At 47.8% G+C, this 18776-nt stretch overlaps 1 protein-coding gene across 1 annotated transcript in view; it reads right to left on the bottom strand.

The window, feature by feature from the left end:
• LOC147701800 (sacsin-like) overlaps positions 1-18776 on the bottom strand; it is a 183996-nt gene that overhangs the window by 99297 nt on the left and 65923 nt on the right. The window contains exon 5 of the mRNA XM_086930426.1: positions 136-282. Coding sequence (XP_086786552.1) covers positions 136-282 — 147 coding nt within the window. The remainder of the gene's footprint in view (positions 1-135; positions 283-18776) is intronic.

Below are 18776 nucleotides of genomic sequence, written 5' to 3' on the forward strand. Positions count from 1 at the left end.
GACATATTTAAGGAGAACCACCTATCAATCAATGCATTGTGATTATATACATAAGCAGAGAATAGTCCAGTAATACACCATGTATGTTACTATGGAATGTCCCTACATGTTATGTGTTTCTAGATAAAGTCTTACCTGTGATGTGATAGACCGAGTTGAACCCCAGGCCGAACCGCCCCACAGTATTGGGGTCTTTAAGTTTGAGACTGTTCCCTGTGCTCTGAATTCCATCCCAGTCATCCTCGGAGAAAGTGGCATTGTTATATGCCAGCAGAGCAGGACCTGAACAGGGGTATAGAGAGGATTGTCAATATTGACTACAGATGATGTAACAGACAGATTTTTACAACAGTGAAGTCTCCTACCATCAGTAGCAGTAGCACAAATCCCTCAAGCAGCCTAAAGCCTTTACAAAAAAAGTTAAATAGCAAGATGTATTATTAGATAGACTCCACCCGATAAACTCCAAGGCCAAAGTAATTCTTGTCCAACTGCTGATGCTCTGAAACCTATTCCCACTCCTTAAAACAACCACTTTTTGACATGCCCAAGTCATTAGGCATAGGCTGCCAGGACCACTACATCAGTATCTAGGCAGGTGTCCCTAAAATTCATAGGTATGCTTCAAAGAGCACAAAGACAGGCCTGGTGGTGTCCTAACATGAAGAAACAAACATACCAAAATCCCATCATGAAAGCCCTCAAGTGGTCCCACTAGAGTAAAATATTGAAGCAAGTGTCCACACATCATACAGAGTTGGCCCCGCACTATGACTCCTAATTTTCCTCAGATTGTGTGGCATATTCGCTTTTCTACTACATCAGACTAGATGATTTCTCAGGGTGCTGGATCCCCAGCTCTGGAAGACGCTCAACCAATCCAAGTCAGAATGGAGAGTAGTGCTCTAACCTACAAGTTATGCCTACACCCTAAAAGTATTTTATTGCATAATTTTACCCAACTATCAGGCTAACCCTTTGTTTCGGTTAACCTAATTTCAGTTTTAAGTGCTTTAAGCTTGAGGTAAGGTCACATGTTGGGCCGTAAATAACTTAACTTGCACATCAAACATTACATAATTTTTAAAGACTAGGGGGTCGATTATCATGTCGGGCGGATCGCCACCGCCTGTATGGCGGTGGTGATACATTATTTCCCGCCTGCCACCCATTTCCCCCGCCATATTAGGATGGCGCAGGGGGGGGACACCGACAGATGGAAAGACCGCCTGCCGGTTTTCCACCAGTCACACAGGTGACTGGGCAGAAAAGGGACCTGATATAGTGGCGGTGTCTGCAAGACACCACCATCCATATTATAATGCAGGCGGGAAGCAGCCTTTCCATGGCGGTATTGCCGCCACAGAAAGGCATAGGGTGATCACAGTTGGGGGCCAGTTTCTGGCCGCCAGGATGTTGGGGGACATGGGGGGAGGCACATGGAGGGTACCTATGGTACCCCCCTGCATTTGCATGCATAACCTGACAGGCACCGCGCAGTGCCTGTCACGTTGTGCACGCAAATGCATAAAATGGAAGTTTAACATTGTGGCTGGTGCTGAATACAGCACCGCCTGGCACAATTTCTAATATACAGGATGCGACCGCCATGGTCGCATTTTGAAAGGCACAGCGAGACCGCCACACCTCTTGCGGTCGGTCCCGTTGACCGTTACAGTGCCAGGTGGACATTGTCCGCCCACCATCGTAATAGACCCCTAGGGCTTTTCAAGTGTAGAATATTATAATAAGGACAGGACACCTGTGTGCACTGTGACTTACCCGAGAACAAATAGGGGGGCATCAAGTAAAGTCCATCTACTGTGCAAAGGCTACTTTCTACACTGTGCCTTCTATTGACTGCAGTTTGATATTGCAGAAGAGGGCCATTGCCCCCTTCTGTGATATTGCCCTGCTTTAATAAATGTGAACATTGTTCCAGTGGTCGCTATTTCAATAGGGTGTTTCCTCATTTGCATGAAGTCATACCCCCTTACAAATTAAGGAATCCTCATTGCCACTGTGCAGGAAACCACTGCCTGTAACAGAGAGACTTATTAATTAAGAAAGGGGATATAGTAGCAGTTCACTCCACTTCCATATGTAGTGCTGAACAAATCAAAAAGAGAGTGAACCTCATCAATCTTGAATTCCAGAGTCGCACAAGGATTGTCTCGGAAACCCTCAACCACTATTTACAACCAGCAGTGTATATAATCTCCACTGGAGTGATATAGTGGCCAGCCTCATCATCGAGTCTCCTACTTGGGTTTTGAGTTTCTCAAGTGAGCAACACCTCCACCAGGAGCCAGATTGTCTGGATAAAGATTATGGTGGGATCTATAAAAAATGATAAAAATACCTCCTATACCGGTGAAAGTCACTTTAACCCCTTCAGTGCGGCGCGAATTCTCGCGCTCTGCTGAAGGTTCTATTGAGCCAATGGACTCATGACGGAACGGTTCCGTCATGAGCACAGGCCAACTGATGCTCATGACGGAACCGTTCCGTCATGAGCACCGAAGGGGTTAATGTGAATTGGAACAGCAGTAAGGTTAAAAACAGAGAGATGTGTGTGTCGATGAACTACTAGTCCTTAACACCTAGTGATATGGTCTACATGTTTCAGCCATAGGTGCTGTCTTAGGTTGGGTGGCTTTCATCAGGACTTTGTAGATCAGATCCCTTTCTTATAGATGCCTAAAAGGTAACTGAGTAAGTACATGCATGTACGGTTCTTCATTACAAGCATATTGTTGCTATAACCTAAGAAAAACAAAAGGAAATAAATATATGAAAACATTCAACAAAATATTATTCTATCAATGGTTGACTCAGTTTAAAGCCCGATGTGTAATTCACCTTAGTTGTACCCTAAACCAGTGAGAGCAAATGGTATAATAAATCTGGTTAAGAAGTCAATGTTAGCGGTTATGACTTATTTTTCTGTCTTTTTGACATGCAAAGCAGTCTCAAATTTAGAGGCAATAACAAATTGAGTAGTAGTTTATGCTGAAAGTGTTTAGAACTCACAATCTGGGGCATATGTGTTCTCAAGAATGATGTATTGGGGGAAACATGGTTAAATAAGGCATGATACCGCAATTTTGGCATTAATCGAATACTGTGAGGTTATATGTAGGTATTTTAAAAATACATGCTTGTCAGTGAGCACTTTTTGTAAGTGTGCTACTGGTAGGCCATATGTGTTAGGGTACATTACCATCCTTATATGTTAATTCCATTTCTTGTTAGGTGAAATTATATTGTTGGACAAAACATATCTGCAGTGTACACGTATATGACTCGTTGCTGCTTGTAGAAAAGGCTCAATGTGTGTCTGGTTACTTTGACAGTTATCACATTCTCTGCAGAGATTAATAAAATCTTAAATGATATTTTTAAACATGGTAAGGCATAGAGAAGAGATCGTTTAGAGAGATGTATTATACCTTAGAGCATGTTTAATTATTCCCCGTAGAATACGGGTTTAGGTGGGCGGTCTTGGTAGAACTTACTGTAATAGTACATGGAGTGGAAGATCACAGTTAAGTGGAAAGGAATTTCTAAATTAATTGATGTCGTAGGAGCATAATATATTTAAGAAGAAGTATTTGCTTTCCTCTGTAGTTCTCACTTACTTAGTTACAAGAGACTGTTGATATAGATACCTGAAACGTCCACCTTGGGGATTGGTGTCAGTACAACGCAGATTTTTACATCGCATTCCGTTACAACGGAATTTTTACAACGCAGGATCCATTACATCGGATGCCATTACAACGCATGGCATTACATAGCAGATGGTATTATAACGCATGGCATTACATCGTAAGTATAGGTAAGTATACCTTTTTTTTAAAATGTTATTAAGTTAATTTAATTAATTTAATTAAAATACATTTTAAAATAGCCATTAATTTAATTTAATAAAATAATATCTATTTAATAAATGTAATTTTAATAAAAAATGGGAATAATTTAATTTAATTAAAATAATACAATTAACTTAATGTACATATTTTAATAATTGATATTAAATTAAATTAATTAAAATAATGTATTTAATTTAATTAATTTAATTAAAAAATGTAATTAATGAAATAAAAGTAATTTAATTTATTAAATATATTTTAATTCATTTAAAAATGGTAAATATAATTTAATTAACCCAAAACACAAACCCCTGTACCCCAAAACCCAAACCCTGCCCTAAAACCAAAAAACACCCCTGTACCCCAAAACCCAAACCCTGCCCTAAAACCTAAATACACCCCTGTACCCCAAAACCCAAACCCTGCCCTAAAACCTAAAAACACCCCTGTACCCCAAAACCCAAACCCTGCCCTAAAACCTAAATACACCCCTGTACCCCAAAACCCAAACCCTGCCCTAAAACCTAAAAACACCCCTGTACCCCAAAACCCAAACCTTGCCCTAAAACCTAAAAACACCCCTGTACCCCAAAACCCAAACCCTGCCCTAAAACCTAAAAACACCCCTGTACCCCAAAACCCAAACCCTGCCCTAAAACCTAAAAATACCCCTGTACCCCAAAACCCAAACCCTGCCCTAAAACCTAAAAACACCCCTGTACCCCAAAACCCAAACCCTGCCCTAAAACCTAAAAACACCCCTGTACCCCAAAACCCAAACCTTGCCCTAAAACCTAAAAACACCCCTGTACCCCAAAACCCAAACCCTGCCCTAAAAACACCCCTGTACCCCAAAACCCAAACCTTGCCCTAAAACCTAAAAACACCCCTGTACCCCAAAACCCAAACCCTGCCCTAAAACCTAAAAACACCCCTGTACCCCAAAACCCAAACCCTGCCCTAAAACCTAAAAATACCCAAACACCCCAAAACATATACCTCAGTACCCCAAAACATATACTCCTATACTCATACTTATTTAAAAAATTATTTAAATTAATAAATTTAATTTATAATATTTAAAAACATAAATAAATATTTTTATTTATTTTTATTTATAATTAATAATAATTATATCAATTATATAATATTAAATATAATTTAAAAAAAATATATACTTACCAATACTTACGATGTAATGGTATGCGTTGTAATACCATCTGCTATGTAATGCCATGCGTTGTAATGGCATCCGATGTAATGGATCCTGCGTTGTAATAGCTGCGTTGTAACAGCATTACGACGTAAAAGTTGCGTTGTAAGTGATACACACCCCACCTTGGATCTTAACTTGGATGACGTATAGCAGGGTACTTAAGGGCAGACGTAAGCGTTTCATTTGTGCTAATAGACTGTAGGTGTATGCAATCGCCTGCCATGGTGGTTACGTTGGTGGGAGGCATAGATTTCTTTTTTTTAAGAATTCTGTTATTAACTCAGAAACAAGCTTCAGAATTAAGCATTTCAAGGATATACAAATAAGGCAATCGCCAGACATGGCCATATCATGCCTTATGGTACACAATACACACACATGCTGTAGACAAGCCAGAACCAAACATGAGCCACATCACAGACCCCTGTATAATGACCAGGGCCGCCATATCATCTCCCATTTGCGGGGACATCCGCGGCTTTAGTGCACCACCTGCTCCGCCCCGTGACACCAGTCCAAATCACGGATCCAAGCGGCCACAGTTGGAGGTTCCACTGCCCCCCATGCACATGTAATGTTCCTTTTTGCGACCCCTCCCATCAATGCCAACCATAACTTTGCCCACTTTGGCCACGTGGTCTCCCCCTTGTGACGCCAAGAATATGCCACCTAAGCTTCAATGGAACACGTGAGCCCACTAGAGCCTGCATCACACGGGTGACACCCCTCCAATACCTCTGAATCCTGGGCATGACCATAGAATATGAAAAAATGACCCCCTGTCACCACATCTCCTGGCACATATATCTGAGCCATCTCCCTTAATCCGGGCCTGCACCATTCTCGAGGCATAGGACCTGTGGAGGATGCGGAGCTGGAACAGTCGGAAGCACGCCCTAATAGCTATTTCCTGGGGACACTGCAGTGCCTCCGACCAATCATCATCCTCCAACAGGTCCAAATCTGATTCCCAGGCCTCCAGCAGGGGACCCAGGCAATCTGGGGTATTGTTTACCAATTTCTTGTATGTAAGGGACACCGCCTTCTGAATCATAGGATGCAAGAGGAGCCCATCCTCTAAGGGTGAATAGTCTTGGGCCCGCTCCCTTCTGCCAATTGGGAATGAAATGGCAAACATAACTGTCTATAGTGAAGAAATTCACCTACCCCCATTTTAAAGCCCTCCCTCAGGTTATCGAATGTCATAATTTTGCCACCTTACCAGACGTCACCGAGCAAATCGATACCTGTAAGGCTCAATTTCCGAAAGCCCTGCAGTCTGGGCACCTCCCTCAGGAAGTCCCCTTCCTAGAGCAGGGTCCGTTCCGTGAGCTTCCCCTCCCACCCTGTCATCTTCGTGGCAGCATGCCAGATATCTATGACCGTTCTAGTGTGTGGTGGCAGATGTGTGGAACCCCTACCCCTGCGGTACAACTCCACCAAATAGCTGCGCTCACCCAATAACAATCTGTCCACCCTGTAAGCCGGCTCGTCCAGTGGGGAGAAAGCCCACCCATTTACTTTTATGAGATGAGCAGCCCAATAATATATCTTAAGGTCCAGGACTGCCAGCTCCCCCTCATTCATCCCTTTCTGCAGTTTCTTGAGTGCAATCCTGGGGCTGGCCCCCGTAGCAACTGGCGTAGTTCTGAGTCAATTTTCCTTAAGAAGTCGTCCTGAGTGCGATTGGGAGTGTTTTGGATAGTGTACAGTAAGCGCGGAAGGGTCATCATCTTGAAGAGAACTTCCCGCCCCATTAAAGAGATGGGGAGCCTTCGCCAATGCATCGCATCCTCCCGCAACTGAGAGAGTTGAGCCTGCAGATTCAATCTTGTAAACTCCGCCTCAGACTTAGTTATCCATATGCCCAAGTACTTAAATTTGTCCTGCAACACCACCTCTGAGCACGCCGACGTTAAGACCGGCAGGTCCCCAGCTAGTGAGAAAACCAGGGTCTTGTCCCAATTAATGCAGTATCCAGAATAGGAGCCAAAAGACCTTATTATATGAATGAGTAGATGAAAAGTTTGACTTGGCCGATGTGCGTATAATAGGATATCATCCGCATACAGCGTGATGCGCTCTTCCCAGGCCCCCCCTAAATTAATCCCCCTCACCACGGGTCCCTCCTGAACCATGCCGCCAAGGGCTCCAAAGCCAATGCAAATAGCATCAGGGACAGAGGACACCCCTGGCGCATCCCCTTTGCAGTGCATATGATCATGAGAGGACCCCATTGACCCTAACACGGGCCATCGGGCCAGTGCATAGCAACCGGATACTCCTTTGAAGCTGTGGGCCAATGCCTACCTTCTCCAGGACAGCAAAGAGATACGGCCACCCGATGCTGTCGAACGCCATCCTCACATCCAACAAAAGAAGAGCGGCAGGAACTTCGGGCTGCCTTCGGGTCATATACATGACCCCATATAAACGTCATAAGTTGAGCCTCGTGCTCCTATGGGCCACTGATTGATCTGGGTAAATCCGCGATTGCAGAATCGGGTCAAGCTGATTCACGATAATTTTGGCTAGAACCTTGGCCTCGAAATTAAGGAGGGAGATGAGCCTGTAGGAGCTGCAGAGGTCATTCGGCTTCCCCTTTTTAAGGAGTATAACAATAGTGGCCATTCGCATGTCATCTGGGAGTTGCCCCATTTCAAATGCTTCCTTAAACATGTCAAGCATGTTGGGAGCCAGCAGCTTGCTCGCTACACATTTATACAGCTCAGTGGGGAGCCCATTCGAGCTTGCCGCTTTCCCAGACTGCAAGTCTCACATGGCGTTTTTACCCTCCTCCACATGAAAAATTATAACGGCCCGTTTCCCTACAACCCTGCCTCGTAGGTGCAAAACTACCCACATCCCAAATAGCAGAGCGCCTGTCGCCCTAGAGAACAAGAAACTAAGATAGGGCTGTATGGCACCACCGCACAGTAGCGCCCCCCTCCGGTGCCCCCAAATCCGCTCCTTCCACCCAGTATGAATCCAGAACATACAAAACAGTGTCTCCTCAGGACGTGCCCCCAAATGTCTAGTGTGCAGAAACAGGAGTCAAACTATTAGCCCAGCCAGATAGTTCCTTGAGCACCACCAAATTTAAGCAGCAGTTCGCCAAAGTGCGGCACAAGAATCTCTCCCCAGGTCATGCCCACAAGTGTCTACTGTGCTGGAACAGGTGCAAAGATATTAGACATTCAAGACAGTACCTCAAACTCCACCAGGTTTAAACAGCAGTTCACGGCCATAAGTCCTGTCCCTCACTTCCCGGGAGAGCTCGCATCTCTCTCAGGAATTCCTGACAAGGAACTTCTGGATCTGGACTCCGACCTTCCTCCTTCTCGGCATCAAGGCGGAGAATGAAGAGCACGAAAGTCACTTCCGTGCCAGTCCCCCTCAGTGCACCATCGGTGCGACGAGGAGAGCCGCCATCCTGCCATTGTTGAACCGCCTCAGGCGATGTGAAGAACAGGGCCTTATCGTTGTCCGGGACCTTGAGCTTGGCCGGGAAGAGCATCATATACTTCACCCCCTTCTCTCGCAGGGCTCGTTTCACCCCAACGAACCTGCACCTCGCCTGCTGTACTCTCAACATGAAATCCGGGAAGAACCGCACTTTTGAATTCTAGAACGGGAGGTCTCCACTCGTCCAAGCTGCTTGCAAGATGGCATCCCGATCCCTAAAACTAAGAACAAGCACAATGATTGTCCGATGAGGTACCCCAGGCTTCGTCTTAGGGATCGGGCCCTGTGCACTCTCTCCACTGTAAAGAGGTTGGACAGTCTCTTAGGCTTAAGGTGGTTCAAAATAATGTCCTCAATAAAGAGGTCTATACTGGCGCCTTCCGTCCCTTCAGGCACCCCCACCACCCTAATATTTGTGCAACAAGCTCTCCCTTCTTTATTGTCCAGTCCCTGGGCCATCAGTGTGTGTTGATGCGTACACTTCTGCACGCGCTCCTCTAGTTTGCGTGTCGCAGACTGGAGTTCCCCCACATTCTCCTCGGTCGCCTTGACCCTCTCCGCGGTTTTCCTCATATCCGCCCTCATCAAGTTCATTTCAATAGTGACTTTATCGATTTTGGTCTCCAAAGTCGTCCCCAAAGCTTGGATTGCCGACATGATAGAACCAAGGGACGGCTCCTCTCCAGCCGACTTCTCCCCAGTCGTCCCTTCCTCGGATGGCAGTTGGCGCACTTGTTGAGTTTATTCGTCCGCACGGCCGCTGGGGCCCCCTTCGGTTTCGTCATGACCAAAGTCTCATTGTGAGGGGGCACCGGACCTCCTCAACCCTCCACAAGCCAGCTGTGGGTCACTCCCGGTGCTGATCTCTGGATGCCGAGGGCCGTGGGCAAACACTTCATGCACAGTCTCTCCACTGGTCACCCGCTCCGGTGCGTCACACACCCCGTGCACTTAGCATACAAGCACCCCTCCGAAATAATCAATGCTGAAACTGAGCAAGGGGACATGCACCGGGAGACGCCACTCCCCACTCTAAATAGACTGACTCGTGCTGGCCTGGGCCACCCAGCAGCTGCAGCAGCCCAGGACCTCCACCCAGTCGCTGGCTGCACCACCTCAACGCCGTGCGAGGAGTCCTGCAGGAGCCTTCAGGCAACCAAGATCCCTACGGGTCGAACCCTCATCTCCTCCTCCCCTCAGAATGCGGTACAACGTTATTCTGTAGGCACCTCTGGGCACACAACAAGGATGGTGCTCCTCCAAGTTTCAACCGGCAGCAGCCCCAGTCCTGCTTGGCCCCTGAAGACGTCCCAAGGGCGTAAAGACGAATGTTCAAGCCTCACTGAATATGCCTGTTCCGGATTCCAGCACCCTCAGTAGATATGGCCAGGGGGCCCGCAGAGGTGACCACATCATCCATCCGGCGCAGCGGGTGAGCCTCGCCCAACAGATCTTCACCTTGTGTGCACCAGCCCAATACAGAAACCACTGGCGGTTTCACCCATAACGATGACTAGTCCTGGCGAGCTCAATGCTGGCGGCCACAAGTCAGTTCAGCCCCCAGGGTGCCTCCCCCAGCACACGACGTCCCAGCATTTACACGCCCCAGACAACGAGCCTCACATGACCGGATCCCAGACCTCACACGCTAGGAGCCGGCAGTGCTCCAAATGCGGCTCTGCCCCCACACCGCCTGGAACTCCGTGCCGGCCCCTCACTACAGCACACAGATCACGGCGTCGTCCGGGGTCGAAGACACCTCTGCAGCCTCCACAGGCCACCTGGCGCTCCGCGCACGCCGATTCCACTGTCCGGCCACAGGATAAAGGACGGATATCGTGAGCTGAAACGGGGGTCCGAACAGAGCAATAAGGTTACGCCATCTTGGCCGGCGCCAGACCACGCCCCCCAGAGGCATAGATTGTAATCAGAAAAAGACGTGCATGGGTCGTGTAAATAACGATGTGGATTGAGTAAACATTCAGGTACAATCTGTTGCCTAAAGCGCAAGCCTATTTTGGTATCCACAAAATTAACACCCAATAGTAGGCTATATATTGTTAGAAAATGCACATAGTTTTTCACGTGTTTGCGAATATACAACCTGTCAAAAAATAGAATGTTGAACATGACGTCAAATGATGTAATGCACTATGTATGGAGAGAGGGATATTCCATTGGGTGCAGTGCAGATCTGATTCTGCGGCATTAAGGGGATTTACTTTGTACACTGTTAGCTCCCATGTATTTTGTTTAATGGTGAGGCTCTATAATTCAGCTTTTTGTTCAGGTAATGGGATAGTGCTTGTGCTTTAGTCTTTTCATTGCGACAAGATAGTGAAGTCTCATTTACATTATCAGTGAGGTAGAATATTCAGAATACTGAGATATATTTCTGTAGATATGATGGCTAAGGGCTAACTAAGGGGTATTATCATTAAGGCCTTTATGTGACTTTTGAGATGGTAGACCCAACGTTGCTCTTTCTGTACCAGAAAGTTGTGTGCATTCTTGTCAGTATAGTCTAATGTTCCAAGAATGACCCACTCAAGGTCGCTAGCAGTGTGTTTTTCTGTCAGGTAATGACTGCTCTTGCATGTTGTTATTTTCTTACCCATGATGTTGCTTCTGTGTTCTCCTAGGCAGGTTTTTATCTTCCTGCATGTCATCCCTATATACCTGAGGTTGCAAGGGCATGTAATCATATTAATTATGTGTGTCTCCTTAAGGTCCATTTTAGATTGGTGTCTAAGTCCAGGACTCTGGTGGCTTATGTTAAGTGGTACACAGCGCATGAGCTGCAGGGGAAATGTCCTATGACTGGTTGTAGACCCCAGATAGATGGTGCTGTGTTTGTTTTTTCTGGGATTCTTGGTGGCTGAGTATGGACTAAGTAGTCCAGTATATACCTCCCTCTCCTGTGGACAAATCTAGGTTTTGGCCATTTCACAATTTCCGAGGTAATGACACTCCAGGTCTTATTGATCACTGTCTTTACCTGGTTGGAGGCAACGTTGTATCTGGCAACGCATGTGAGATGTTAGTCTCTTGGATGTTTTCTAATTGCTCTGGAAGACTCTTACAGTTTTGCAACATTTGTTTATGATGTGATGTGGATATTTCCTATCTTTCAATTTCTCTGCGAGTTCACATGCTTGGTTGTTGTAATTCTGGGTTGTTAGTTTCGACTGATTCTAAGAAATCGGCTATAAGGGAGATTCCTGTACCTTCAGAAAAGACAGAGACATCGAGAAAATGTAGAGTGGTTTGGTGTACGGAGTTAGTGAATTTCAAAAAGTCATCATGTGATTTTAGCCAGAACAGAAATGCTTGTACTTTGTGTTCATTGCAATCCCAGATTAATAATATGTTGTCGATCTAGCGTTTCAAGAGGAGTTTTCTCTGTTTGTATAGGTTAGTCATTCAGGATGTGCATCTCTTCAAAATTGTTAAACAACTAAAGAGTGTCGTAAAGAAAATATTTTCAGTGTGCACAGAACACAGAGAAAAAGGAAAAAACACCCAGCATGAGCCACAATGGACATCAGAAGGATTTTTCAGGAAGCCCTCACTCACCACCCTGGGTGGTGACATGCTTCATCATCGGGCCCACCAGGAGAAGCCGAATGCCTCCCTGGTGTGCTACAACGCCAGATTACTGCGGAGCTGGTTCTTTGTGGCAAGAGTGTCAAAAAGAAATGTGAATTAAAAATGTCAGTGACTGTACCATATAAAAAATGTTATTCAATGGTCAGTTTGGCATGGATAAAATATGTGTGGGAAAACTACCAGTTTATGACTTGGTTGTTTCCACTTAAAGTGGGGTCAACATGTTTCTGCCCATATGTGTATGATTTACTGGTCTTTTGTCAGGACCATCAGTTTGTGTACCTCGGTGGTATGGGCACGCAAAGGCCCACCCTTACCTGAGGACGTGAAAGTTAAAAACAGGTGAAGAAAAAAAAATAAGTGCAAAAAACAAACCATAAGTGATGGGGTACCTTCAAGTTAGAGGTATTAGTATAGTTTGTAATTTAAAAGATCCACACCCCTTGCTACCGGACCCCCGTGGATGAGGGGGTCCGGTAGCAGGAGACGCTAGGTGCACAACGGGTGACAGGCGTTGCGGGCGGTCTGCCATTGTCGCCTCCACCCCCTCCCTAGACCCATGGGGTGTGGATCTTGTAAATTACAAACTATACTGATCCATTGGTTTCAGCTTTATCAATCATATTACTGATAGTTCTTTTTAATCTGGCTGTGGGATCCAGATCCAAAGGTCTATTGTATCTTGCATCTAAGAGTGACCTGGTGCATTGTGTATGAAAATCAGCTTTTCTGAGTAGGACAATTCCACCGCCTTTATCAACAGGTTTTATGACTAGGTCCGGATTGTCTGAGTTCCTTTAGTTCTTGCTGTTCTTTTTGGTGATGGTGTGAAATGGTTTTAAAAAGGAGTTTTCCCTGGTTTCAATTTCCTTGAATATGGCCTGTACACATGCTAACACATTCTGCCCTTGTGTCAAACGGGCAGTAAGTGGCTTTGTTCCTCAAGTTGGTGTCTCTATTAACAGTTGATTCCTGTTAGTCCTTAAAGAAGTCCTGGAGTCAATCAATCAGTCATTTGTTAAGCGCACTACATACCCACGAGGGTCTCAAGGCGCTGGGTGGGGAGGTGGGGGCTGCTACTGATCGAACAGCCAGGTCTTTAGTATCCTCCTGATGGTCAGCAGGTCTTAGGTCTGTTGTAGGCTCAGTGGGAGGGTGTTCCATGTCTTGGTGGCGAGGTGGGAGAAGGGTCTCCCGCCGGTGGTTGTTCTTCGGATGCGCGGGACGGTGGTGAGTGAGAGGTCGGCGGAGCGTAGCTGGCGGTTGGGGGTGTAGAAGGAGAGCGGTCTGTTGAGGTAGGCTGGGCCGGTCTTGTGGAATGCCTTGTGTGCATGGAGGAGGAGCTTGAACGATATCCTCTTGTTGATGGTGAGCCAGTGTAGGTTTCTCAGGTGGGGGGTGATATGGCCGTGTCATGGTACATAGAGGATCAGTCGTGCTGAGGCGTTTTGGATGCGTTGTAGATGATTGATGAGCTTGGTCGGTGCTCTCGCGTAGAGGGCTTTTCCGTAGTCGAGTCTGCTGCTGACGAGGGCCTGGGTGACTGTCTTTCTTGTATCTGTCTTGATCTATCTGTAAATCTTGCAGAGCATTATGGAGGGTGTTGAAGCAGGAGGAGGAGACGGCGTTGACTTGCTTGGTCATTGAGAGTGTTGAGTCGAGGATGATTTCCAGGTGGCGTGCGTGGTCTGTGGGGGTCGGGGCTGCCCCCAGTGCCGTAGGCCACCAGGAGTCGTCCCAGGCTGATGGGTTGGAGCAGAGGATGAGTAACTCCGTCTTGTCCGAGCTCAGCTTCATCCAGTCGGCAACGGCCTTCATTCCTTCATGGAGGTTGGCTTTGGCGGTGATGGGGTCCTTGGTGAGGGAGAGGATCAGTTGAGTGTCGTCGGCCTAGGAAATTATGTTGAGGTCGTGCTGTCGGGCGATGTGTGCGAGCAGGGCCATGTAAATGTTGAGCAGTGTCGGGCTGAGGGGGGATCCTTGAGGTACGTCGCAGATGATCTCGGAGGCTTCAAAACGGAACGGGGGAGGCAGACGCTCTGGGTTCTGCTGGAGAGGAAGGAGGTGGTCCATTCCAGAGCCTTCTCTCGGATCCCTATGGCGTGGAGGCGTGCGCATAGTGTGCGGTGGCAGACGGTGTCGAAGGCGGCGGAGAGGTCTCGGAGGATGAGTGCTGCAGTCTCACCGTTGTCTGGCAGGGTCCTGATGTCGTCGGTGGCGGCAATGAGGGAGGTCTCGGTGCTGTAGTTGCTGCGGAACCCTGACTGGGAAGGGTCCAGGATTCTGTTCTCTTCGAGGTATCCGGTTAGCTGTCTGTTAACGATTTTCTCGATGACCTTGCCTGGGAATGGGAGCAGAGAGATGGGTCGGAAGTTCTTGAGGTCTCTTGGGTCTGCCTTGAGTTTTTTGAGTAGGGCATTGATCTCAGCGTGCGTCCAGCTCTCTGGGAAGGTGCAGTCTCAAGGGAGAGATTGATGACGTTGCGTAGGTGGGGTGCGATGGAGCTGCTTGCTTTGTTGAAGACTTGGTCCGGGAATGGGTCTGACGGTGAGCCGGAGTAGATTGTGCTCATGGTCTTGATGGTGTCATCGACGCTCACGCTGGTCCAGACTAGCAAGGGGAAGAGGTCGATGGTGTGCGGAGGGTCTGTTGTGTTGCTGTCTGTTGGGGCTGTCTGGGTGTTGAAGCTGTCGTGGATGTCTGCTATCTTGCAGTGGAAGAAGGTGGTGAGGGAATTCCACAGGACTTGCGATGGCAGGATGTCGTTGTTGTTGGAGCTGGGGTTGGCGAGTTCCTTCACGATGTTGAAGAGCGTCCTTGTGTGCTGCGTGGCTGTCCGGAGTTTGTTCACTGTGCCATTTCTTCTCTAGTTTCCGGCAGGCTTGCTTGGAATCTAGGAGTTCTGGGGTGAACCAGCTGGCCCTCTTGCTGGTGTCTCTGTGGGGGGGTTTCTTTAGCAGGGGAGTCCTCGATCCAGCGTCTGAGGTTGTGGACAGCGACGTCGGTGTAGGAGGGTTCAGTGGGTGGGCTGAGAGCAAGGTTTGCATGTCGTTGGTCTTCGGTGATTTTGCTCCAGCAACGGCGGGGGATCTGTTGGGTGCAGTGGTGTGTGGTGGATTTCTGGAAGGTGAAGTGGATGCAGCGGTGGTCGGTCCAGAGGAGTTTGGTGGTGTGGCTGATGGAGATGTGCGGGCTTGAGAAGACTGGGTCGAGCGTGTGGCCGGGGGAGTGGGTGGGCGTTGTGATGAGTTGTCTCAGTCCGAGGTTGGCGAGGTTATCGATCAGGGCTGTGGACTTGTTGTTGTTGTTGTTCTCACGGTGAAAGTTCAGGTCTCCAAAGAGGATGTAGTCGGTGGAGGTCAGGGCATGCGTGCTGATGAAGTCGGCGATGGAGTCGCTGAATTGGGGGCAGGGTCCGGGGGGTCGGTAGACGAGGGTGCCTCTGAGGGTGGAGGTGGGGTCTGTGTGGATCTGGAAATGCATGTGTTCGGCAGTGCTGAACGCATCGTTGGTGCTAGTCGAGACCTGGAAGAGGTTCTTGTGGAAGATGGCGATTCCTCCTCCGACTCCGTTGGTGCGGTCTCTGCAGGTATGATTTGTCTTCCGAATTCAGCCATCTGACTGTGTAATTGGAATTTGTCAAAGGTGGGGCTAGGGACGAACCATATTCCTTTGTTCAGGATGGGCATTTGGTCTACCGTTAGAGTTATGAAGAGGAGGTTAAAACCTAGCGACTGATGGTACTTGTCCTTGGTGTTTAGTATTTCGTACAGCTCCTGGTCTGGAAGCCTTGATCCACGTCTTCCCATCTGACCTCTTTTTTCTTTCTTCTGTTGCGAGTTCTGGCCTCTCCTTCAACAATGGGGGTGGGGGGAATTTTGTTGGGAACCCAATTATAAATGTATTCATCCAGCCTCCAAATTGTGTTGGAAAAGGTTAGAAAACCAGGACCGGTTGTTCATCACAGTTCAGTCCTTGCCAATGTGGTTGCCAGCCTCTGCTTCTTCGTCTGCCTCTTCCTCTGTATCTATTTCAGTTCTCATCTCTGCTGCTCCACCCTGTGGGGTGCCTCCAGAGGAGTCATAATCAGACTGTCCTGGTTCCTGATCCTTTGATGGGTTATAACCGCTTTGGCAAATCGACAGACTTTCATGTGAGAAGAATTTCAGATCTTTACTGAGTTTTTCTATTTTTGATTGGGTCAAAAAATCTTTCATATTTGCCATCTCTTTATCAATTTCTTCAAGTTGTTTCTTAAAAACCATCACTTGGACAATGGTCTTAAGTTTGGTCTCACTGATTTTTATTTTTATCATTAGTGCTTCTGAGAGTCTGGTTGCAGTCTTGCACCGCCACAGTTTTGAGACCCAGTCTTGGAAAGCCTAGTCTTTTCTAAACATTTTGTCTTCGAAGAATAAACATGTGGCAATGTATTCTGTAATCATTATCCTATTGTGTAATGGTCCTGACTAAAATCTATCCCTTCCACTGATGTAGATGATATTTCAGGTGCATACGCCAGACAGTCTCTTGTAACTAAGTAAGTGAGGACTATGGGGGAGAGCAAAGATGTTTTCTTTTTTTTTTTTTTTTTTAAATTTTTAAAACCTTTATTATAAAAGAGCACACAGCTATTCAGCCTAACATCCCGGAGGCAAGGCAGCATAGAACCAGGAGGAGAAAAGTGCAAGGTGATTCACATCAGAACATTGCAGGTTGTTTTTTATTTTTTTAAGAAAGAGAAATAAACCAAGAAAAGAAACGCCAAGAGGCGCATGAAAGTGGCAATGGAGCAACAAAGTCGTCAGGGAGTCGGCAGAGGGCAGAGGAGGACAGGTAGAGAATCGATAAAGGAGGATAAATGACAGGGTGGAAGGGGGGGGGGGGGGGAGGAAAAAGCAGGAGAAGTACAAACAGCATAAAACAGTTGGCGTCACAGGTTACGGTGATAAGTGTTCATCCAGAGGGACAGGTTCCGGCGGCAGGCACACATCGCCTCTGTACGCATTCCATGCCCCCCACACTTTATTCCATGTCTGGGGCCTCCCCCTGGCTACATAGACCGTCTTTTCTCGGAACATGCACCAATCCATGTTGGCTTTCCATTGTACCACCAGGGGGGCTGCAGCAGCACCCCACTTTTGAGCAATATCACGCTTGGCAACCATATTGCCCAGGGTCACCCAACGAGTCTGCGCCGTGTTGCGGTCATCGGGTTGCCAAACGTTGAGGAGACACCTCCGAGCCTCTGCATCCACCATCACCCCAGTCACCTCCCCCATAATACGGTGCACTCTCGCCCAGTAGGGGGCAATGACGGGGCATTCCCACAGAATATGTAAAAAGGTTGCGAGGGCACCACAACCTCGACGACAAAGGCCATCGGGCGAGAATCCCATATGCACGAGTCGAGGGCCGGTGACATACACCGGTGCAGGATCTTAAATTGCACCAGTCTGAGTCGGGAGGAGATAGCGACCTCCTTAGGGGAGGACACTGCACTCTGCCAATCCTCATCGTCAAGTTCCAGGCCGTCTGCCGTCCATTGGTCTCGCAAGCCCAGGAGGAGATCAGTTCGAACATTGGTCAGTTTTTTATAGGACAGGGAAATAGCACTATCAGGCATATGGCCATCCAGTATCCTGTCCTCCAAGGGGGAGCTTTCGGGGATCTCTCCCTCCGTCGGCCTGGCAGAGAGCAACGCGTGTTTCAGCTGGGCGTAGCGGGAAAACTCCGAATCGCCCAAACGGTATTCGGTCTGCAGCTGAGGAAAAGTCTTGACTACGCCCTTGGTAACCATATCGTCCACCCTGGAGATGCCTATGAGATCCCATTTGTCGAAGCCCTTGGTGTGCCACAGCCTACCCAAGATATCAGAGTCGTACAGTGGGGTAAACCTGGTCAGTCTGCTCTGCCAGCCCTGTGCTTTAGTGATCGTCCGCCAAGTGTGAACCGCTGCCTTGGTCGGGCCTGACAGGCGCCGATCGAAGGACCTTGAATACAGGGCCCGATAGTAGTTGCCACCGCGTAAGAGCCACCTGTCCATTGCATAGCCGGGACTATCAATAGGGCCGTAGAAGCCGTGATTGATCGCAGTGAGCTGAGAGGACCAATAGTACCGACGCACATCCGGTAGGGCTATGCCTCCATCGTACCACGGTAACGTAAGCTTCTGGATGGCGACACGGGGTCGACCATCCCAGAGCAAGGCCCGTTGAAAACTCTCAATCTCCCGAAAATAGCGGGCCGGAACCGGGTCCTGAGTGTTCTGTAAGGCATACAGGAATCTGGGCAAAGACATAATTTTGAATAATGCTGCCCGGCCTAGGAGAGAGAGCGAGAGTCTGCGCCAGCTATCCACGTCTCTCCGCAGCCGCTGGAGAGGGGGGAGCAGATTGTGATCGTATCGCGCTTTAGGACTACCGGAAATGTATATCCCCAGGTACTTAAAACCCCGTCCGGCCATCTGGATATTGCAGCCTCTGGGGAGGCGCGGTGTGTCCCCTTTTAGAATGTAAAGAGAAGACTTGGCCCAGTTGATGACCAGGCCAGAGTGACGGCCAAAGAGTCTGAGTACGTCGCATGCAACAATGAGCGACTTGCAGGGGGAA

This window comes from Lissotriton vulgaris, chromosome 7 (assembly GCF_964263255.1).
Source record: "Lissotriton vulgaris chromosome 7, aLisVul1.2, whole genome shotgun sequence".
Classification (NCBI taxonomy): Eukaryota; Metazoa; Chordata; class Amphibia; order Caudata; family Salamandridae; genus Lissotriton; species Lissotriton vulgaris.